The sequence below is a fragment of the Procambarus clarkii genome, chromosome 24 (assembly GCF_040958095.1).
Source record: "Procambarus clarkii isolate CNS0578487 chromosome 24, FALCON_Pclarkii_2.0, whole genome shotgun sequence".
Lineage (NCBI taxonomy): Eukaryota > Metazoa > Arthropoda > Malacostraca > Decapoda > Cambaridae > Procambarus > Procambarus clarkii.
Window position 1 is genome coordinate 31513971 of NC_091173.1, and position 25471 is coordinate 31539441.

The 25471-nt window shown below is 45.7% G+C and overlaps 1 protein-coding gene across 1 annotated transcript in view; it reads right to left on the bottom strand.

Annotated features, from left to right (window-relative positions):
- Positions 1-20743: 20743 nt before the first annotated feature.
- The window catches only part of LOC123761587 (zinc finger protein 84-like), a 97188-nt gene continuing 92460 nt past the window's right edge, over positions 20744-25471 (bottom strand). The window contains exon 2 of the mRNA XM_045747605.2: positions 20744-22308. Coding sequence (XP_045603561.1) covers positions 20830-21810 — 981 coding nt within the window. The 5' untranslated portion in view covers positions 21811-22308 and the 3' untranslated portion in view covers positions 20744-20829. The remainder of the gene's footprint in view (positions 22309-25471) is intronic.

Below are 25471 nucleotides of genomic sequence, written 5' to 3' on the forward strand. Positions count from 1 at the left end.
TTCGGTCATATTTAATAATATATATATATATATATATATATATATATATATATATATATATATATATATATATATATATATATATATGTCGTACCTAGTAGCCAGAACTCACTTCTCAGCCTACTATTCAAGGCCCGATTTGCCTAATAAGCCAAGTTTTCCTGAATTAATATATTTACTATAATTTTTTTCTTATGAAATGATAAAGCAACCCTTTTCACTATGTATGAGGTCAATTTTTTTTTATTGGAGTTAAAATTAACGTAGATATATGACCGAACCTAACCAACCCTACCTAACCTAACCTAACCTATCTTTATAGGTTAGGTTAGGTTAGGTAGCCGAAAAAGTTAGGTTAGGTTAGGTTAGGTAGTCGAAAAACAAATAATTCATGAAAACTTGGCTTATTAGGCAAATTAGGCCTTGCATAGTAGGCTGAGAAGTGAGTTCTGGCTACTAGGTACGACATATATATATATGTGTATATATATATATATATATATATATATATATATATATATATATATATATATATATATATATATATGTCGTACCTAGTAGCCAGAACTCACTTCTCAGCCTACTATGCAAGGCCCAATTTGCCTAATAAGCCAAGTTTTCATGAATTAATGTTTTTTCGTCTACCTAACCTACCTAACCTAACCTCACCTAGCTTTTTTTGGCTACCTAACCTAACCTTACCTATATATGTAGGTTAGGTTAGGTTAGGTAGGGTTGGTTAGGTTCGGTCATATATCTACGTTAATTTTAACTTCAATAAAAAAAAATTGACCTCATACATAGTGAAAAGGGTTGCTTTATCATTTCATAAGAAAAAAATTATAGTAAATATATTAATTCAGGAAAACTTGGCTTATTAGGCAAATCGGGCCTTGAATAGTAGGCTGAGAAGTGAGTTCTGGCTACTAGGTACGACATATATATATATATATATATATATATATATATATATATATATATATATATATATATATATATAATATATATATATATATATATATATATATATATATATATATATATATATATATATATATATATTTATGTGCTGGAGTGTTGGATAACATTTTCATGTGTGCATTGATTAATTGTGTTATCGCCTGCAAAAGGAATTACTGTGTCTAAAGCCAGTACCGTGATTTAATTGCATTCATCATCATTATTATAATGTGTCGTGTATAACGCCTTTACAGTGAATTATCGTGTTTATTGCTGTAGAAACGATTTATTGGGCTTGAGACCAGTGAAGTGACTCATTGCGTTCTATTGTCATTATAGCAAATATTGTGTTGATTGCAAATATGGAGATTACTGTGAATTTAAAGAAACAAGGCGCATAACGGCAGGAAAACAAGTACAGGCGCATTCACACGGTGAGGGAGGGGCCGCTCAGCTGACATTGACAGTAGTGTGTTGCCCTCTAGACGAGCCCCAGTTTTATGAAGAGAGAGTGACTTACTGCCAAGTACTTGTTTCTTGGTGATGATATATTACCTTGTGTGTTTTAAAATACAAAATACCTTCGCGTTTGTATTATCCCTCAATATATCTTGTTGCTATAGAACAGTTCCAAAGAGTGAGAGTATTAGAGACATATACCTGCCTGTGACCAGATTTAATGAGTGAGCTCTCTGCCACTCGTACCACAATTCCACACTACCACTGACGTGTTACTGGACACGGGAAATACCAGTTGGCAACCTTGCAATTAGTAGTAGAGCCCTTGTCGGGGCGGGCACACGGCTGGGAGAGAGCTGACTGTGTTCTCACTCATCTTTAGCTATAAGGCCAGCTGGAGATCGACTGAGATACTCTCCTGGCGAACAGTGGCGCCGCGAGGATTGAGTGAAGACCCGCAGGGCTACGGTAACAATCATCGCTAATACTACTGGGTGGTGTGCATGTAGAGACACACCCCGACGTTGGCGACCGTTGGCAGGATATCAAGAACGGTTACTTATACTTATACTTACAACTAAGGTAAACCCCGACATTGGCGATCTTGCCAGGTGTCCGGCATAAAGATCTTGTGTACACTGTTACTCGCCCCTACGGACGTTCCCCCGACAATATATAAGAAATAGAAGAGGTCCTAAGATACTGCCCTGTGGCACTCCAACGGTAATTGGTAGAGTGGAAGAAGTTGTATCATTGATGGTTACATATTGGTGTCTGTCACTAAGATAAGATCGGATGTAGTCAAGGGCAAGGCCTCGGATTCCATAATGCTGGAGTTTAAGTAAGAGGTAGTTGTGATTAACAGTATCAAAGGCTTTTCTTAGGTCAATGAAGAGTCCAATCGGAAACTCATTTTTGTCAAGGGCCGAGTAGATTACGTCAAGGAGACTAATGATTGCATCGTTGGTGCTCTTTTGGGACCGGAAGCCAAACTGGCAGGGGCTGAGTATGTCGAATTTTACGAGGTAGGAATAGAGCTGTTTGCAAATAATTTTTTCAAATATTTTTGATAGAATGGGTAGATTTGATATTGGTCTATAATTGTTTATGTCCGCAAGATTGCCTCCTTTATGGACTGGTGTTACTCTTGCTTTTTTGAGGATATCAGGGAAGGTGTGACACTATAGATTTGTTGAACAGTAGGGCTATGGGTGTGGCAAGGGCATGGGAGGCTCTCTTGTATACAATGGACGGAATTTCACTGGTGTTCCCTGCCTTGGTTTTTAGAGAGTGTATGCTGGACACAACATCTGCTGGGCTGATTGGTGAAAGGAGAAGAGAGTTTGGATAGCTGCCTGAGAGATATGTGTTAATATGTGTCTGAGTCTGGGATTTTACTGGCAAGATTAGCACCAACCGATGTAAAGAAACTATTAAATTCATTTGCCATTTCTAAATCAGTTGACGGTATATCACAATCCTCGTAGAGTTTTATTTGGTTATGTGAGTGTTGTTTAGTTCCTAGGATACTAGAGATTATTTTCCAAGTGCTTTTCATGTTGCCTTTTGCTTCATTGAATCTATTCACATAATATGCAAGTTTTGCATTTCTTATGATGCTGGTAAGCATTGGTGAGTACCTTTTAGCTACTTCCTTTGAAACTAGGCCAAGTTTCTTTTCATATTCATGTTTCTTGTTGATTGAGTTGAGAATGCCACTTGTGAGCCATGGATTGTTTAATCTTTTGTCAGTTACTTGCTTGGTAAGAAGGGGACAATGAAGGTTGTAGAGGCTTAAAGTTTTGGAGAGGAAGAGGTTAGCTAATGAATTTATATCCTGGGTATTATTGAATTCAGAATCCCAGTTAATATTGTGAAGTGCGTCTGTAAGATTGCCTAAAGCTGATTCACTGTGTAGCCTAAATGAAAGTTTCTTGCTTTTTGGTGGTGTTATGTCCATGTTCGCTATGAGAAAGGAAGGATAGTGGTCAGTTGTTCTGTCGTAGATTATACCAGATACAAGGGGAGCTGTTATGTTTGTCCATATGTGGTCTAAGGTAGTGGCTGATGTTTGAGTGACTCGGGTAGGTTTAGTGATTGCGGGGATTAGCATACAGGAAACTAGGAAGCTAGGAAACAACAGCTTCAGGGTGGGGTCAGCCTCTACATCAAAGACACACTCATCTGTACTGAGCTGCTAAACACCTCAAATGATATGGTGGAAGTGTTGATAATCAAAATAGAGATTTTAAATGTAGTTATTGTCCTTGTATATAAGTCACCAGAGGCAAACCCTCAGCAGTTTAAAGACCAACTAATGAAAATAAAACACTGCTTGGAAAACCTCACAAATCCAGCTCCGAACATCATCCTGCTTGGGGACTTCAACCTACGGCACCTGAAATGGAAGCACCTGGCTAATACAGTAATATCAGAAAGAATACCAGGAAGTAGCCTAAATGAACAGGCACATGCAAATGACCTGCTACGGATGTGCGACAGGTTTGCCTTAAACCAGTAAATAGTAGAACCAACTAGGAAGGAGAACACGCTAGACCAGATTTTCACTAATAAAGATGAATTGATCAGGAACATAATGATTACAAATACCTGTTACTCAGATCACAACTTAATTGAAGTTATGACAACCATGTGGAGTAGACCTTCAAAACCAGTCCAGATTCCCGGTGGAGGAGATTTCAGCAAATTCAACTTCAATAATAAACAGATAAACTGGGAGAAAATAAACCAGGACTTCACAGAAATGAACTGGGAAGAACAGCTAGAAAATGCAAACCTGAACCAGTGCCTGGAAAAAATAAGCTCAGTAGCACTAGAAATATGTTCAAACCTCTAAGAAAAAAGAGGAAGAGATGCAGATTGGAACGGGAACGTCGTTCCCTATATAGGCGAAGAAAACAAATTGCGGAACAACTTGAGAGTCGCACCCTATCTCAAGAACGGCGAAGAAGGTTAGGTAGAGAAATAGAAACAATTGAACGGAAGCTACAAGAATCATACAAAACCCAGGAGAGGCAAAGAGAGCAAAAGGCCATCAGTGAAATAGAGAGAAATCCGAAATATTTTTTCTCCTATGCAAAATCAAGATCAAAAACCACATCTAGTATCGGGCCCCTGCGAAAGGGAGACGGAACTTTCACCGATGACAACAAAGAAATGAGCGAGCTACTGAGGAAGCAGTACGACTGTTTTCAGTGAGCCATTAAACACACTAAAGATTGATAACCCAAATGAATTTTTCATGGATACGATACCAACATCAAATCATATATCAGACGTCACCCTATTCCCACTGGATTTTGAAGAAGCCATAAACAGTATGCCTATGCACTCTGCACCAGGCCCGGATTCTTGGAACTCCATATTCATAAAGAACTGTAAAAAACCACTATCGCAGGCCCTCCACATTCTGTGGAGACAAAGCCTAGATACTGGCGTTATTCCTGATATACTAAAAACTTAAAAACAATTATACTTACCGAAACATGGTTGAAAGAGGATACTACTCAACTCTTTAACATGCCTAACTACTCGGCAATTCACAACTGTCGTCAACTTCAGAGAGGTGGTGGCACTGCTCTTTACTACCACCAAGAACTAACATGCTGAAAAGAAACTAGAACTAGAGACTGCTATGGGGAGTATATCTTCGCCAGTTTCAGAGTCAAGGGTGCCGAGTCTGTCCTGTCTGTGGGTACAGTCTATAGAATTCCTAACACTGATGTATCCGAATTCAACTCAAACCTTAGAAATCTAATACTTGATAACAGACTGAACAAAAACCATCTAATTATCGCAGGGGACTTTAATATTGACCTCTGCGAGCCTGAACACCCTACTGCTGTTAGCTTCCTCAACTGTATGAATTCCTGCTTCCTCATACCCTTAATCACTAGACCTACTAGAATCACTGATAGCACTGCCACGACTCTAGATCACATCTGGACAAACATAACCTCTCCGCTTACTTCAGGTATAATCACCGATAGCACTACATACCATTACCCCAAATTTCTCTTAGCTAACATTAGCAAACCACCTCTAGAGTCAAGAGAGTTAAGTTTTAGATTGCACAATGAAACTGCTATAGACAATTTTATAACTGCTGCTGATAATGTCAACTGGGAGTCCGAGTTAGGTAACATAGGGGACATCAACCTAGCAGTGCAATCTTTTCTTCAAAAAACTCTTAGCCTTTATAACACCCACTGTCCTATGCTTACAATACAAGTCACAACCAAAAGGCTTAACAATCCCTGGCTTACAAAGGGAATACTTAAATCCATTAATAAAAAACATGACCTTGAGAAGAAGTATAGGTTAGGAATTGTCTCCAAAGAATTCTCAAAGAATTACTCATTATTGCTATCTAAGATAATTAGACAAGCCAAAACTAAATACTACGAAGATAAATTTACCCAAATAAAGAGCAACATTAAACAAACTTGGAGCACAATTTCACAAATACTGGGATCAAAGAAGACTTTAAATAACAAACCAACACTCCTGTCCAATAACGATGGTCAGCTTTCAGCCTCTGATTCTGCTATTGAGTTCAATAGGTTCTTCTCTTCCATTGGGTCATCCCTTGCAAATGATATTCCATCTTCCAGTACTGACGTTAAGGACTATCTTACAGGTAACTATCCACAGTCTCTGTACCTAAAGCCTATTAATTCCACTGACGTCAATGAGATAATCCTTTCCCTTAAAACCAAGTCTAGTGCCCTTGAGGAGATACCAACTTTAATTTACAAAAAAGCCTCCAGATCTTTAACCCCCTGCTATTGCATTGCTCTTCAACAAGTCACTTGAACTCCAAACCTTTCCAGATATTCTAAAAAAAGCGAGAGTAACGCCTGTCCACAAATGTGGTGATCTCACAGATGGTAACAACTACAGACCTATATCAATCCTGCCAAACTTGTCAAAAAACTTTGAAAAACTAATCTATAAGCAGCTTTACTCGTATCTAGCCAAACACAATATACTTAGCCCTTGCCAATATGGCTTCACACCGAAAAAAAGCACTAATGATGCACTTATTAGTATACTTAACTCGATTCATACAGCTCTTGATAAAAATAAGTTCCCTGTTGGGTTATTTGTGGACCTGCATAAAGCTTTTGACACTGTCAACCACCAAAACCTTCTTCTTAAATTACATCATTGTGGAGTCAGAGGACACTCCCTGCAATACCTCAAATCCTACCTTACTGACAGGCTCCAGTATGTTTCTGTGAATAATTCAATGTCTCCCACCCTACCCATCAACATTGGTGTTCCTCAGGGCAGCATACTTGGCCCTCTCCTCTTTCTCATCAACATTAATGACCTTCCAAATGCCTCCCAACACCTCAAACCAATTTTATTTGCTGACGACACAACCTTCATTTACTCCAGTCCTGACCCCCTTGCTCTAAATGCCACAGTAAATACTAAGCTAAATAAAGTCCATCTTTGGCTAACTGCCAACAAACTCACCCTTAACATTGATAAAACTTTCTATATTCTGTTTGGCAATAAATCCTCTAATCAAATAAATCTCAAAATAAACAATACCCAAATTTGTAACAAATTAGATGGCAAATTCCTTGGCATTCTCATTGACAACAAGCTGAATTTCCAGGGACACATTCTAAATATATCAAAAAAAGTTTCAAAAACTGTTGGCATTCTTTCTAAGATCAGATATTATGTACCCCGCCCTGCCTTGGTGACTCTCTATTACTCCCTTATCTATCCATATCTCAACTATGGTATTTGTGCTTGGGGCTCTACTACCCAAAATCATTTACGTCTTCTAATTACTCAACACAAAGCTGCTATTAGGACAATATCCAACTCTGGCCCCAGACATCACTCGGTACCCCTACTCAAATCTCTGAATATGTTAGACATTAAGTCACAGCACATTCTCTCATGTGTATTATATATATATAAAATGCTAAACTGTAATGCCAATCCTGACCTCAAAAGCTTCATAGAAGGTTGTAACAGAACCCATGAGCACCACACCAGAAATAAATAGAGTTTTCATATTCCTAGAGTACGACTTAATCAAACTAGAAATGCTCTACAAATCAAGGGACCCAGATTGTGGAATGACCTTCCCAACCATGTTAAGGGGGCGTCTGGTTGGCATCTGGGTCCAAAAATGCAAAAATGAAAACTCATTCGATTTCAATCAAACTTTTTTGACAAGTTCTATATGAAAAGTGTTTCATCTGGTCCAAGTTTCAGCATTGTAGCATAAATAGGAATGGAGAAAAAAAATATTGAAGTAGTTGTGAAAATTATGCAAAAATGGTCAAAATCGATTATCAATCAAAAGTGTCAACTGAAATCATAACTACAACTCTTTGCTATCACAATAGCATATATTAAACAAATATTATTATTAGTTTAATTGGAAAAAAAATTTAAGGAAAAAAAAAAAAAAAGGATTTTTTTTTCTTTTTTTTTTTTAAATATATTTTTTTTTCATTTTTTTTTGGGGCGATTTGCATCAAACTTACACACCTGACTGTACGTAAGCCTATCTGTAAGGATGCCTATTTTGGAGAAAATTGGTTGATGTCAACCCCAGCCACAGATTTTAGAACCTTAGACTTTATTCATTTCTGTTTTTTTTTTCAATTGACACAAACGTTTACAAAACTCATTCTTTTTTTATTCAATTTACATGAAACTTACACAGTATATGTGGAGGGCATGTCTCTACATTGGGGGGCTTTCATTTTTCTCTAAGTTCATTTATTGATTTTATAATAGCAATAAACATGCCATATTTGCAAAAATTTTTTGGGGAACTTTGAACATTTGTATTAGGAAAACTAAAGATGTTTTGGAAATTCTAAATCCCCAAATCCTTTATTATATGCTAATGTGTCAGAAAAGTGTCACAGAATAATTTTATTTGAAACGTGTGTTCTGAAGTGTGGACTTGAAAATGTGTAAAAAACGTTCAAAAAAAAAAAAAAAAAAAAAACTCCCTTTCTATTTACGCTGCAGTACTGAAACTTGGGACAATTTAAGCACTTTTCATATACAACTAGAAAAATAATATTGGTTGACATTGAACAACTTTCATTATAATAACCAGACGCCCCCTTAAAGACTGTACCTCTCTCAACCAGTTTAAGATAAAAACGATGCTATACCTAATAAATTCCCTGTAACCTACCTTACCCCTCTATTGTCAACCAATGTCTGTTTTTTTTTAAAGAGCGCTGTTTGTCGACAGAATTGTATTTGTGCTGCTTTTTCAGCTATGTTTTCATTTCATGTTTTCATTTTACTCTTTATGCTCAATTAGTATTAAGCTTTAGTCATTTAAGTTTTTCGTGCCTGAAACGCTTTGCGTAATAGTGGCTTTAGGCATTGTATGTACTAGCTCTATCTATAAGTCTACCAATCTTTGTAAAAATTTCTTGTATGTACCTTACCTAAATAAACATTTATTTATTTATTTATTTAAAAACAGCAGAGATAGCACCACTTCATAAAGAAGGAAATAAGGCAGAGGCAAAAAACTACAGACCGATAGCACTAACATCGCACATCATACAAATTTTTGAGAGAGTGCTAAGAAGTACAATCACAAAATACACGGAATCACAGCATCTCCATAACCCCGGACAACATGGTTTCAGAACAGGGTGCTCTTGCCTATCGCAGTTGCTGGACCACTATGATATGGCATTAGATGCTATGGAAGACAAACAAAACGCTGATGTAATTTACACAGATTTTGCAAAAGCTTTTGATAAATGTGACCATGGTGTTATTGCACATAAAATGCGTTCAAAAGGAATTACCGGAAAAATAGGCAGATGGATCTACAATTTCCTGACCAACAGAACCCAATGTGTAATAATCAACAAAATAAAATCCAGCACATCAACCGTGAAAAGCTCAGTCCTCCAGGGTACTGTGCTTGCTCCAGTACTTTTTCTCATCCTCATATCGGACATAGACAAGAACACAACCTATAGCACTGTATCATCCTTTGCAGATGACACTAGGATCTTCATGAGAGTAGGCAACATAGAGGACACGGCAAACCTCCAGTCAGATGTAGATCAGGTCTTTCTATGGGCTACAGAAAATAATATGGTGTTTAACGAAGATAAGTTCCAGCTCATGCGCTATGGAAAAAATGAAAATATAAAAACGGAAACCACGTACAAAACTCAGGCAAATCATAACATAGAACGAAAAGGCAATGTAAAGGATCTGGGTGTACTCATGTCGGAAGACCTTACCTTTAAAGAACACAATAAAGTAGCCATCACAACTGCAAGAAAAATGACAGGTTGGATGACAAGAACTTTTCACACTAGAGATGCTATACCGATGATGATACTTTTCAAAACGCTTGTGCTCTCTAGAGTGGAGTACTGCTGCACAATGACAGCCCCTTTCAAAGCTGGAGAAATTGCTGACCTGGAGAGCGTGCAGAGATCCTTTACTGCTAGAATCCACTCAGTAAAACATCTAAACTATTGGGACCGACTAAAGAGCCTAAAACTGTACTCCCTAGAGCGCAGGCAGGAGAGGTACATAATAATTTACACGTGGAAAATATTAGAGGGGCTGGTCCCAAACCTGAACACAGAAATAACATCAAATGAGACCAGAAGACATGGCAGGATGTGCAGAATACCCCCGTTGAAAAGCAGAGGTGCAACAGGTACTCTGAGAGAGAACTCTATCAACATCAGAGGTCCGAGACTGTTCAACACGCTTCCACTACACATAAGGGGAATAACTGACCGACCCCTCACAGTGTTCAAGAGAGAACTGGATAAGCACCTCCAAAGGATACCTGATCAACCAGGCTGTGACTCATACGTCAGGCTGCGAGCAGCCGCGTCCAACAGCCTGGTTGATCAGTCCAGCAACCAGGAGGCCTGGTCGACGACCGGGCCACGGGGACGCTAAGCCCCGGAAGCACCTCAAGGTAACCTCAAGGTAAGGAGCTCATGCTGTTAAGGAAATAGTCAACTTGAGAGCAATTTTGTTGACCCAGGTCAATATTAAAGTCTCCTCCCAGAATGATGTGGTTTTTGTTGAGACTGTTCTTTATAATAAGATTCCTTAGGTTGTCTGAGAAAGAAGCTATGTTAGTATTAGGAAATCTATAGATGGCTCCAATAGTCAAAGAGGATTTAAGGGATTTAATTGTAAACTGAGCAAAAGTATATTCACAGTAGTCATCTCTGTCACTAATAACACTGTTGCAGATAAATGTATCTCGGTAATATATAGCTGTGTCACCAACTTTTTTATTAGGCCTACAGTTATGAATGGCTTTATAACCAGCTAAGTTGTAGAGTTGGATATAGTCTTTATTTAGCCAAGTTTCTGTTAAAATAATGAACGATAAGTTAGTACCTAGTGCTGTGAGCAATGCATTTAAATCGTCAAAATGTTTACCAAGTGATCTAACATTTTGGTTGTAAACTGATAAACAGGTGCTATTTTGGAGTTTGTCTTTAGCCTGGTGTGCTGTGAAATACTTGCAATAATGATGATCAATGTGCTGGTTGGTGTAGATATGAGACAGAAGATTTTGATCAGGATCAATATCAGTGTGCATAGAGATGCAGAGGGATCACGATACAAGATACACGATAAAGCAAAACACAGGAATAAAAGCAAATGCAATAAAATAGTAACAAATTAGAAGTAAAGTAAAGATCCAATAGATAGCCAGGGAGGACACAGAAGTTACATAAAATAATAAACAAAAAAATCAGTAGAGATCGACTGACAATATAAAACCAGCGTTGAATGTAATGAAACGCCATTTTCTGGGTGAGATTCGGAGGCTCCCCGGAGCTTTACCGGCTCATATGCTAATGTCAGACTTTGGCATCAGTCATGTGTATGGAGTTCTAGGGCCTACCGGGGACCACGAGCCAGAACCTGGCCCCCTCAGAGAGGCAAGGGGAGCAATGGCCTATAGAAACCCCCGTGTGGTTGGAAGCATTCTATGTCTGCCATCGACCGGGTCAAGCATCCAGAAAGGTAAGCATTCCAAAACAAAACCCTATTCTGGTGAAAATTGCTACCTAAGCCGAACTAGTGGATAGAACTCTTCAACAGAAAACAAGGAAACTAGTATGACGTCATACGTCACCGTGCCGCTGTCTGCGCAGCTCCCCCCTCCCCGGGAGGGGGAAGGGGGAGCCCCAGACCTCCCACGCCGGCTATCCACCCATCAGTTCTGAGGCTGGATGTCAAAACACGCGAAAAACACCGACCGGAGGGAGGGAGGGTTGCCGGGGAGCCTCCGGGTCTCACCCAGAAAATGGCGTTTCATTACATTCAACGCTGGTTTTCTGGGGGGAGCCCCGTCGGTTCCCCGGAGCTAACTACCCACAGAGGAAGGTCAAAGGGACAAAACCGGGAGGCGGACACCACGCACCCCCCAAGGAGGCGAGACAACCGGCAGCAAACGCCAACCCAAGGCGCCACAGCCCCGAAAATCCCAGGAACAACACGAGAACCACGAGCAGCAAGGCCCCTGCACGAACACCAAAAATCCAAGCCCGAAAGACTGCAAGGCCACGTCGCCCAGACGGCAGCGAGAGCAGCGAAGCCACGAACGCCACAGGCATGAGGGAAGAACACAGGCAGCTTAGCCGCAAGAACACGGCTGACCACCTGGGACACCATCACCCGCGAACCGGGAAGAACAGAACCGGATCAACGCAAAACGCGCTCCGGACCCAAACGCCGTGGCACGCAAACAACAGCGGAGGGCCGCCACTGAAAACAAAAACGACACACCCCCGGCCCGACCAACGAAGCACCAACAAACCCTGGACCCCTTCAGAATGCAGCAGCCCCACCCCGCGCCAGAAAAGATGGAGACTGCTGCCATCAAACAACCAAAACGCTAAAACCGAAGGAGCAAGAAAACTCAGCGAACCGACCCCCAGAGGCAAAGGCCCAAAGGAAAGAGCCGAAGAAAAAACACACCGGAACCGAAGGGGCACTACCAACCGAGGAGAAGATAGAGCACGCTGACCAGAGACCAGGATGGTGCAAGCGGCGCACGAACAGGCTGGAGGTGAAACGACGCACAAGACAGCTGACTAACGGTGCAGAAGCAACACCAAGACCGAAAGCAAGCTGAAGCGGCTCCGCCTGCGCCGCACGAAAAGAGGCGACAGTATGTGGCAAGACGACGGCCCCCAACCCCCACTAGAAAACCAAGCCGAGAGTAAACCAAGCCAACAAGAGTAACCACCTAAGAAGGGACAGGAAAAGGAAGGACCGCCAAAATACCCATACTGCCGCCAAGAGAAGCACGCAGGTGGGACACCTACCACGAAGCCACCCGACTACCAACCGGAGGCGAGACCACAAGGCAGAACATAAGCAACCCCGACAAGGCCCCCCCGAGCCCAGGAAAAAAGGCGGAGCCGCGAGAAGATCTCGGGCGCGACCACCGAAACCCAGGCGGCACAAGGAGATGGAACGTCTGCCGAACAGAAAAAACTCCCCAAAGCATGCAAGCCCGCCAGGAGTTCGGAAACGACGGGTCCGACGTGAGACATCGCAAGAACCCCCCCCCCCCAAAAAAAAACAACAACCAGCAGGGCAAGCTAGGAAAACCAAAGAAGGTGGAAGGGTCGCCGCCAGAACAGGACCCGAACCAAGGGGCACCAACAACTGCAATAGACCGAGACAAAGAAGCACATCACAGGACACAGGCTGACCAACGCCTAAGAACACACGCAGAACATCCCTGCTGCAGAGGAGGCAGGAAGAAAGAGCAGAAGCACAAAAAACCCCAGGAGAACAACCAGGGGTGGACAATCAGGCAGGGACAAAAACCGCACGCAATCCCCAGGCACAAAACGGCAGCAAAGTGCCACTCCACAACCGGACACAGGAACAAGGACACGCCACCGTGAAACACGGTACCAATGCACACGTGCAGCAGCAGCAGCAACAGGCACCACTGCAACATGTAAATAGCAACTCCCCTCTGCAAAGGCAGAGAACGGAGCAGGCAGACCCCAGACAGGGCCAACGGAGACACGACAAAAACCTTGCAGGCCCAAAGACCTGCACCAGGCGACCGACGGCGGAGAAACCCCGCTCGATACCTGCTGGATGAGGTACTGGGAGCTCTTTTACACCTGAAGCCCGGCCCAAGGTCAGGCCAGACCGGCCAGAGGATGGCCCACTAGGCAGCTGCTAGGAGCAGTCCACCGGCCCACATACCCCCACAACAAGGACGGGCCGGAACTGCCATACGAAAACAGGCCAGTGCGCCCTGGAAGACCACGGACGAACCAGCAAGAAGGCTTATGCTCGCAAGTAGGTCGTGTAACAAGCACAGACCACTGATGGTAATACAGTGTTCCCCAAAAGCGCCAATAGCACCACTGCACTCCACTGGTACTATCCCGCAAGTTCTACCAGATAGGCGGGACCCAAGAGCCAGAGCTCAAATCCTGCAAGCACAGCCAGGAGCCTCACCAGGTGAGTACAGAACCAACCCTACAACCCCCACACCTCACAACATTAAAAAAGGAGGGTCCCCTGAATGACTCCAGCATGGGTCGGACATGCACATGAGGGGGACAGGAAGGGGTGATAAAGGGACAGTCACTGGTGTGCGAACGGTCTCAGTCGTACAAAAATATACCTAAATAAAGACAGGTATATAAACACCGCCGCATCCAGCGCCCGACCAAAAGACGCCAGACTGCAGAAACTCACCTGGCGAATGGTGGCACGAACTTGACACGACTCAACCGTGCCCAGAAGAACTTGGGAGCACCGCCAGGTGAAGACACCAGAGCCGGACGCTGCCGGACCCGCAGGAGAACAGGGAGAGGCGAAGGAGGCGGTCCACACCCATGACACAGGGAAAACCGCGGTGTCCTCCCCACAACTGGGAACCAGGACACCCCCGGCGCGAAGGGGCACATACCGTAGCCAGGGAGAAGAACGAGAGGCGAAGCACTGTAGCAAGCAAGGGCGCAAAACCCCAGCACTGAAACACCGCCCAGACCAAAACAAACTCCACGGCGCATGCGCATAACACGCTGGCCGAACCGCACACCCTCCCTGCGGGAAAGCGCCAGCCAGGACTACTGTATGAGAAAAGGAGCCAAAAGAGGAAGCAGGAACAATAAAACCGGCCAAAGAAGCAAAGAGCCCAAAAAGGAACCCAACCGGGCGACAAGTAGCCCAACCGGGCGACAAGTAGCCCAACCGGGCGAAAAGGAGCCCAACCGGGCGACAAGGAGCCCAACCGGGCGACAAGGAGCCCAACCGGGCGACAAGGAGCCCAACAGGGCGACAAGTAGCCCAACAGGGCGACAAGTAGCCCAACAGGGCGACAAGTAGCCCAACAGGGCGACAAGTAGCCCAACAGGGCGACAAGTAGCCCAACAGGGCGACAAGTAGCCCAACAGGGCGACAAGTAGCCCAACAGGGCGACAAGTAGCCCAACAGGGCGACAAGTAGCCTAACAGGGCGACAAGTACGAGGAGCCGACAGACGTTCCAATAATGCGGGAAGTAGCGAAAAACCTTCCCGTACCCTCGAGAACACAGAAGCCAACACTAGTCCCGAAGGCACACGAAGGCGCAGGCGCACCCGAGATCAGAAGTCACGCAGAACCCCATCGAACGGGGAAACATGACAAAAACACCGTCCCAAAAAGGGGTGGGAGGAAACATCCACCCACAGGACGGAACCAACCGACTCAAAGGCCAAGGAACCGAGCCCGGGGAGGGGCCGACGTCCAACAGCACGTACGGCGAGTGGGGAGGAAAGACCCCACTCCGCGTAACCACAAGCCCCGCCTAGAGGGGGATAAAAACCCCCACGGGGTCTAACGGGGCCAAGGCCCCCCAAGTCAGCCCCTCCCCAGCCCCGGGAACCTACACGACAGGCCCCGGGGCCGAGCCGTTCCCCCAAAGCCCCGGCCGTACCAGAAAACCGGGGCAGCCGTGAAAACACCAAGGAAGGGAGCCCACTGGCAGACTCATACAACACGGCTGGAGGAACAGGCCCAAATGCCCCCGTCACTACCCCGGAAGGGGAATTCCCCGAGACTGCCCGAGTCTCAACACCACCAAAAACCCCGCCCCGAACCTACAGACGGTAAGGAACTGGATGCAGGCAGGAAGGGTGAACCAGGGGAAAGACAAGGGGGCATGGATGGAACCGAAGCAACCAACACCCCCAAGTCCCAAAACGAACTACAACGGGGCAGCCCCGGGGCTCCCGGGGAGGAAACCACGAGAACGTTGCCACCACCAAGGCTCAAGTGCAACGCCCCTGCTGCCCGCACCCGCTTTGTTAGCACAACTGGGTAACCGAGCCACAACGAGCAACCAAACACGCAGGACTCCGGGTCGAAGGTGTCACCGACCCCACAGGCAGCAGACGGAGGCAAAACAGAGAGTCACCCAGAGACAAAAGGTGAGAGCAACCCTCAAACTCGCTGGAAGCAAGGGGGGGACTCTGGGGTCACATCCATCGGACCCGCGCGCCCCCAGGGGTTTCCCAGGGTCCCGAGCGTTTACTTTAAGAGGACTCGCGCTCAGGTAATCCCAGGCAGGGTACTGCTAACCGGCACCCAAAGCTACCAAACAACTTTCTAAGAGCTGAACCCCCGGGACGTGTACACTCACGGGGACCTAGAAGGGGGTACCACCAGAAAATACTCAGAACACAAAGGACACAAGGGGCAAGAACGAAGGCAGACCCCCCCACCAGGTAGATAAACAAAAAGAAAAAGAAAACCCCGCAAGAGGACAGCGTACCCAAGCGGAACAGAGCCGGCCGCTATGATTGGTAAAGACAAGCTGCACAGTACCCAGCGCCCCACCAGTGCAAACACTGCCCCTTACTCTAAGGTGAACAAGGGAGACAGAACACCCGAGCACACAAAGAGCGGCCGAAAACCAAGCAGTAAACGGCCAAGCAGGGGCAGGACCCAAGGAACTTGTGAAAGGTGGCCCCAAGGGCAGTACTTACAGGGCACCTAGGGAAGGGAACCCTAGGCGCATGCAGCCCGAGTACTGAAGAATCACTCCCGGCTCACGCACCACCTAGAAAACAGACACCACACTCTAGGTACAGTGCTGAAACAACCACTGGAGCCGGAGCACATAACCATTGCCTATAGCATCAGCCGAAGAACTGATGGGTGGATAGCCGGCGTGGGAGGTCTGGAGCTCCCCCTTCCCCCTCCCGGGGAGGGGGGAGCTGCGCAGACAGCGGCGCGGTGACGTATGACGTCATACTAGTTTCCTTGTTTTCTGTTGAAGAGTTCTATCCACTAGCTCGGCTTTAGGTAGCAATTTTCACCAGAATAGGGGTTTGTTTTGGAATGCTTACCTTTCTGGATGCTTGACCCGGTCGATGGCAGACATAGAATGCTTCCAACCACACGGGGGTTTCTATAGGCCATTGCTCCCCTTGCCTCTCTGAGGGGGCCAGGTTCTGGCTCGTGGTCCCCGGTAGGCCCTAGAACTCCATACACATGACTGATGCCAAAGTCTGACATTAGCATATCAGCCGGTAAAGCTCCGGGGAGCCGACGGGGCTCCCCCCAGAAATGTAAAATAAAAAAATAATAAGAAAAATAATAATCAGAAAGTAAAATGATCTTGAAGATAATTAGCTTAGTAATGGTTAATTAAAATCCTATAATTGGTATGAACCTAAGAAAACAAAGTGAGCTCAAATAGATAATTCTGAGAAAAGAAAAAAAAATATGGCATGTAAATCTAATTAAATCTTGAAATTTACTCTAATATAAATCTAAGTGTAAAAATAAACAGGGTGAGAGTATATTCATGTGGAAGATTTTACTATGATACTGAGGTAGATGATTATATAAACAATTATACTATTAATTAATTCCAATAAATGATTACAAGAAACAAATACCAAGTTACTTTAAATATAACAGGGTAATAAAAAGCCCTAGGTTTAGTGACAAGGGGATTAACTAAGACCAAATAATTACGAGTAAAAAACAGGCAAAGATGACAAACAAAAAACCAGCGTTGAATGTAATGAAACACCATTTTCTGGGTGAGTCCCGGAGGCTCCCCGGAGCTATCCCAGGCTGATATGCTAATGTCAGACTTTGGCATCAGTCATGTGTATGGAGTTCTTAGGCCTACCGGGGACCACGGCCAGAACCGGGCCCCCCTCAGAGAGGCAAGGGGAACAATGGCCTATAGAAGCCACCGTGTGATTGGAAGCATTCTATGTCTGCCATCGACCGGAACAGGCACCCAGAAAGGTAAGCGCCTCAAAACAAACCCCTATTCTGGTTAAAATTGCTACCAAAAACCGAACTAGTGGATAGAACTCCCCAACCGAAAACAACCAAACTAGTGTGACGTCACACACCGCCGCGCCGCTGTCTGCGCAGCTCCCCCCCTCCCCGGGAGGGGAAAGGGGGAGCCCCAGACCCCCCGCGCCAGCTACCCACACCTCAGTTCTTGAGGCTGGATGTCAAAAACGCGAAAAAACGCCTACCGGAGGGAGGGAGGGATGCCGGGGAGCCTCCGGGACTCACCCAGAAAATGGCGTTTCATTACGTTCAACGCTGGTTTTCTGGGGGGAGCCCCGTCGGTTTCCCGGAGCTAACTACCCACAGACAGAAAAAAAAGAGGGACTTAACCGGGAGGCGGTCGTCGCTCACTCCTCAACTCGAAGCCGAGACAACTGGCTGCAACCGCCGACCCAAAGCAACACAGGCCCGACGAGGCCCAGGGACATTCACAAGGTAACGAGCAGCCAGGACCCTGTTCGACCGCCAAAATCCCCGCGCCCGAATATTAGACCAAGACATATTCCCAAAGATGGCAGCAAGAGCCGCGAACTTACGAACGTCATGGGCACGGGGATAGACCGCAGGCTGGCTGGACTTAATAACCCTGCGGACGACCTGAGAGACCCGAACCCGCGAACAGGGAAGAAGGGAAACCGGATCAACCCACAGCGCATTCCCGGACACAGAAGCTGTGGCGCGCAAATAATGGCGAAGCGCCGCAACCGGACACAAAACATGATGCACCCCCGGCCTGACCAACCAAGCATCAACCACCCATGGACCCCTCCGGAACGCAGCAGTCTCATTCTTCACCAGAAAAGAAGGAGACGGCTGCAAACGAACAAAACAATCACCACGACCAAAAGAGCAGAAACCCCTGCGCCGGAGGAGAGCATGAAGCTCCCCTACCCGACCCCCAGAGGCCAAAGCCAACAAGAAAAGTGCCTTGGAAAAACAATCCTGGACCGAAGGGGCCACAACGAAACGAGGAGATGAAAGGAAAGCGAGCACTCTGTCCAAAGACCAGGACGGCTCAGGCGACGCATGAGCAGGCCGGAGGTGAAACAATGCACGAGACAGCTTGCGAAACGGCGCAGACGTAACATCGATACCGAAAGCAAGCTGAAGCGGCTCCGCCAGCGCCGCACGATACGAAGCGACAGTGTTAGGCATAAGATGACGGTCCTGAAACAACCACGAGAGGAAGGACAAGACCACCCGAACAGACAAGGAACTAACACGACGAAGACGCAAAAAGAAACGGAAGGACCGCCAGGAAACTTCATACTGCCGCCGAGAAGAAGCCCCTCAGGTGGGACACCAACAAGGAGGCCACCTGATCACCATAGAGATGATGATAGACTCGAGTCAAAAAAACCATACGCGAAGACTCGAGGAGAAGATCGAACCAGCCACGTGACGTACCGGCCCGATCTGCTGAAAGAGGCGGAGCCACGGGAAAACCCTCGGGTTCGGACACCGAGCAACCAGCGCCTGAAACCAAGGCTGGGCCGGCCACCAAGGAGGCAGAAGGACAACTCTTCCCTGGTAAGTCTCTAAGCGAGTCAGGACCTGGAGCAACAGCCGAACCGGGGGAAAGAGGTACAGGAACCCCCACCTCGACCAGTCTAGCCGAAAGGCATCGACCCCGACGGCCTCGCGATCGGGGAAGGGCGCCGCATAAACGGGAAGACGCCGCGACCACGCCGACGCGAAGAGGTCCACTTCGGGGTGCCCGAACGTCTGGCAAAGCCAACGGAAGGACTCGTCGTCGACCGTCCACTCCATGGAGAGGGGAACGAAGCGAGACAGGGCGTCGGCCAAGACGTTGGACACGCCCCGTACGTGAACCGCCAGGAGAGCCAAACCCCGAGAACTCGGCAGACTAGTCACCCGAAGCGACCAACCCCAAAGAGACAAGGACCGCATCGAACCCCCGCAGTTCAGGCAATGAACCACGGGAGAGCAGTCCGAATGGAGCCGAATCGTCGATCCGCGGGTCACCCGAATCCTCCCCAGAGCAAACCACACTGCCGCGAACTCCCGCACCGTGCTGTGAGCTCGACGGAAGGACGGATCCCAACGCCCCTGGCCGGCCTGGTGAGCACTGGTCACAAAACCCCAGCCGAGAGACGACGCATCCGTGTACACATCAAGCGAGGGCTCGGGTAGGCGCCAAGGCACTGAACCCCGAAAAACCCGAAGAGGAAGCCGGTGACGCAGCAACCGACGCAAGGCCCCCGGGGGTCGAACTCTGCGATCGCGAGAGAGGCGGAAGGGGGAACCCCGAAGGAACCAGAACAGCCGTCGAAGCCAAACCCGACCCGGCGGGTAGACCACCATCGCGAAGTTCAGGCTCCCGCACAGCCCCTCGAGCAACCGCCGGGTGACCCGAGGGCCCTCCAGAAACAGACGAAGGCGGGACCGCAGCCGCAGGAGAGACTCCGGAGGGAGAGACAAGGAGGCGGTTCGAGAGTCCCAAATGAGACCCAGCCAAGTCTGAACCTGAGAGGGAACCAGATGGGACTTCCTCCAGTTCACCAAGAACCCGAACTCGGCAAGCTGGGAAAGAACCAAATCCCTGGCTAGCAAGCAAGCTGACTGGCTGGGAGCCCAAACCAGCTACTTCTGTTAGTTTTAACTTCAATCAAAGCTAATTTTTACAACATAGCAATATTACACCAGCTCTTCATGAAAACCCAAAGATTTACAAACATTCATCAAAATTATATTTGTCACATAGTTAAAAAAAATTGAAGTGCTAAACCAGTATGGTTAAGTAAGATTATCCTATGTCACTTTGTATATGCTCATAATTCCAGGCCCAACAATAGAATTAACCACTAAATACAGTTCAGGTCCCAATATTACAAGTGGACAACAGGACTCCTACTATGGCTCCTGTCCATAAAAGCTTCTTGAAAATCCACATTTTCTCCTATATAAATTCTAGTAGGTTAAACTAGATTTTGCTTTTTTGCTTATTTTCAAAGCCTTTTATTCACATGTACATGGGAATAGGTTTTCTCCTATGTGAACTTCCATATGCTGCACTAGATGCAATTTTTGTGCACAGCTTTTAAGACACTTTGAACATTAATATGATTTTTTTTTGTGTGAACTTTCATATGATTAGCTAGGCTGGTTTTAAGTGCAAAGTTTTTTAGACACTCTAAACACTGATATGGTTTTTCTCCTGTATGAACTACTTTATGTCGTAATAGAGTTGATCTATCTGAAAAATCTTTCAGGCACAATGAACATTGAAATGGTCTCTCTCCTGTATGAACTCTCATATGCTGCACTAGATGCACCTTTTGTGTAAAGCTTTTTATACACTCTGAACACTGATATGGTTTTTCTCCAGTATGAATTCTCATGTGTTTTATTAGAGTTCCTTTTTGTAAGAAGCCATTGAGACAAACTGTACACTGATAAGGCTTTTCACCTGTATGAACTACTTTATGTCGTGCTAGAGCTGACCTGTCTGAAAAATCTTTCAGGCACAATGAACACTGAAATGGTCTCTCTCCTGTATGAACTCTCATATGCTGCACTAGATGTGGCTTTTGTGAAAAACATTTTATACACATTAAACACTGATATGGTTTCTCACCTGTATGTACCCTTATATGTTGAATTAATAATGACTTTTGTGAAAAGCCTTTTGAACAATGTTCACACTGATATGGTTTTTTCCCAGTATGAACTCTCAAATGTTGGATTAAATGTGCCTTTTGTGAAAAGCCTTTCTGGCACTCTGAACACTTATATGGTTTCTCTCCTGTATGAACTCTTCTATGATTTACAAGAGTTGCTTTAGCTGAAAAGCATTTTAAACACTCTGAACATTGATAAGGTTTCTCTCCTGTATGAATTCTCATATGCTCTACCAGAGCTGATTTGTGTGTGAAGCCTTTTGGACACACTGAACACTGATGTGGTTTCTCTCCTGTGTGAATTCTCATATGTTGTAGTAGATGTGATTTTTGTTGAAAGCTATTAAGACACTCTGAACACTGATATGGTTTCATTTTTGCATGAACTCTAATATGCTTTACTAGAGTTAAATTTAAAATATTTCAGACACTAAATATAACTTATCTTTTACATGAAGTTTTGTATATTAAAAATTAATGAAATATCTTTTACACTTTCAACACTGACATATCTTTTCTACTTTCAAATGGTTGACAAATTATTTAGTTTAAATTTTTTTCTGCATGAGCCATCATAAAATGTTACTCACATTTATTAGACATAGCTTTAAGATGCATTAAACATTGTAGTTCAGTTTTTGTATGAATTTACTTTTAATGAAAATTTATTTTGTTAATTTCTTGTGAACACACTGAAGATTTATGTAGTTTCACAGGATTTTCACTCCGTTTCAACACAGCAGTGACTGAATATGAACAGCTGTTGATGAGAGTAAGCCATTAACAACAACTCATGAGCACTTTAATCCTAGTCTATGAAGATGTAGATGCATTGTTGTTGTTGATTTTCTGAAGTGAAGTAGTACTGGTTCTCTGAAACAGTGACAAGTATGATAAGTAGTAAGTGTGTATAGGTGCACATAGATATATTATTCTATCTTTAGCCGGGTGCCTGACAGCTGAGTGACAGCGCTTTGGATTCATAGTCCCGAGGTTCCGGGGTCGATTCCCAGTGGTGGTGGAGAAAAATGGATAAAAAGTTTTTTTCACCCTGATGTCCCTGTTACCTAGCAGTAAATAGGTACCTGGGAGTTAGACAGCTGCTAAGAGCTGCTTTCTGTGGGTGTGTAACAAAAAGGAGGCCTGGTCGAGGACTGAGCCGTAGGGACACTAAGCCCCGAAATCATCTCGAAATAACCTCAAGATAAGATAGCTCTCTTTTACAATGCCTATATCAATAATGTCATCTCCTGAAAAACACTGCCTAACCCATACAGTGGAACCTCGGTTGACGACTGCCCTAGAAGAAGAATTTTTTGGAACAAAACAGCAAATTCGTTGTAAAATTTGAATTGGTACACGCCGGTTTACTTGGAAGACGACGTCTGTTCATACGCATATGGGTCGAACAAGCACATGGTGCTGGGGGAGAGGCGCTCTCAGTTTGTTTACAAGCCTATCAGGCGTAGTGACGACTGTGGCCGCTCTATGAATGCTTTGTGAAGAACTTCATTGTTTGTCTACTTTTTTTGCTTTTTTAACATAAAAGTTCTTACTATATATCACTGGACTGGATGGATGGATAGGGGGGGTGGATGGATGGATAGAGGGTGGATGGATGGTGAGGGGACTGGATGGATGGAGGGGGTGGGTGGATGGTGGGGGAACTGGGTGGATGGATGGTAGGGGAACTGGATGGATAGATGGTGGGGGACTGGATGGATGGTGGGGGGAACTGGATGGATGGTGGGGGGAACTGGATGGATGGTGGGGGGAACTGGATGGATGGATGGTGGGGGGGAACTGGGTGGATGGTAGGGGAACTGGATGGATAGATGGTGGGGGACTGGATAGATGGTGGGGGACTGGATGGATGGTGGGGGACTGGATGGATGGTGGGGGAAACTGGATGGATGGATGGTGGGAAAACTGGATGGATGGATGGTGGGGGAACTGGATGGATAGATGGTGTGGGACTGGATGGATGGTGGGGGACTGGATGGATAGTGGGGGAACTGGATGGGGGAACTGGATGGATGGATAGTGGGGGAACTGGATGGATGAATGGTGGGGGAACTGGATGGATGGATGGTGGGGGAACTGGATGGATGGGTAACTGGATGGATGGATGGTGGGGGAACTGGATGGATAGTGGGAGAACTGGATGGATGGTGAAGGGGGACTGGATGGATGGTGGAGGGGGACTAGATGGATGGCGGGGGGACTGGATGGATGGTGGAGGGGGACTAGATGGATGGCGGGGGGACTGGATGGATGGTGGAGGGGGACTAGATGGATGGTGGGGGACTGGATGGATGGTGGAGGGGGACTAGATGGATGGTGGGGGGACTGGATGGATGGTGGAGGGGGACTAGATGGATGGTGGGGGGACTGGATGGATGTTGGAGGGGGATTAGATGCACGGTGGAGGGGGATTAGATGGATGGTGGCGGAACTCGATGGATGGATGATGAGGGAACTGGATGGATGGATAAGTGGGGAACTGGATGGATAAGAGGGGAACTGGATGAAGGAGGGGGGACTGGATGGATGGTGGGAAGAACCTCCATCCCCCCCACACCGCACCTTCCCTTCTAACCCCATCCCGCCACTGGACCCTCCCTGCTACCTCCATTCCCCACTACCCCCATCCCGCCACTGAACTCTCGATCCGTGCCACCTCCATCCCCCACACCGCACCCTCCCCGCTACACCCATACCACCACCAGACCCTCCCCACTACCTCCGTCCCCTCACTGCCCCTCCCCCCTCCCCCAGTACCTGGTTGATACCTGGTTGATGGGGTTCTGGGAGTTCTTCTACTCCCCAAGCCCGGCCCGAGGCCAGGCTTGACTTGTGAGAGTTTGGTCCACCAGGCTGTTGCTTGGAGCGGCCCACAGGCCCACATACCCACCACAGCCCAGTTGGTCCGGCACTCCTTGGAGGAATAAATCTAGTTTCCTCTTGAAGATGTCCACGGTTGTTCTGGCAATATTTCTTATGCTTGCTGGGAGGATGTTGAACAACCGCGGACCTCTGATGTTTATACAGTGTTCTCTGATTGTGCCTATGGCACCTCTGCTCTTCACTGGTTCTATTCTGCATTTTCTTCCATATTGTTCACTCCAGTACGTTGTTATTTTACTGTGTAGATTTGGTACTTGGCCCTCCAGTATCTTCCAGGTGTATATTATTTTATATCTCTCTCGTCTTCTTTCTAGTGAGTACATTTGGAGGGCTTTGAGACGATCCCAATAATTTAGGTGCTTTATTGCGTCTATGCGTGCCGTATATGTTCTCTGTATTCCCTCTATTTCAGCAATCTCTCCTGCTCTGAAGGGGGAAGTGAGTACTGAGCAGTACTCAAGACGGGACAACACAAGTGACTTGAGGAGTACAACCATTGTGATGGGATCCCTGGATTTGAAAGTTCTCGTAATCCTTCCTATAATTTTTATGGTTGTCGCAATATTTGCTTGGTTATGCTCCTTAAACGTTAGGTCGTCAGACATTATTATTCCCAAATCCTTTACATGCTGTTTTCCTATTATGGGTACATTTGATTGTGTTTTGTACTCTGTATTATGTTTAAGGTCCTCATTTTTACCGTACCTGAGTACCTGGAATTTATCACTGTTAAACATCATGTTATTTTCTGATGCCCAGTCGAAAACTTTATTAATATCAGCTTGAAGTTTTTCAATGTCTTCAGCCGAGGTAATTTTCATACTGATTTTTGTGTCATCTGCAAAGGATGATACGAAGCTGTGACTTGTATTTTTGTCTATATCTGATATGAGAATAAGGAAAAGCAGCGGTGCAAGGACTGTACCCTGAGGTACAGAGCTTTTAACTGCACTTGGACTAGATTTTATATGGTTGACCGTTACCCGCTGAGTCCTGTTTCACAGAAAACTGAGTATCCAGCGTCCTACTTTACCGGTTATTCCCATTGACTTCATTTTGTGTGCTATCACGCCATGGTCACATTTATCGAAAGCCTTTGCGAAGTCCGTGTACATCACATCAGCATTCT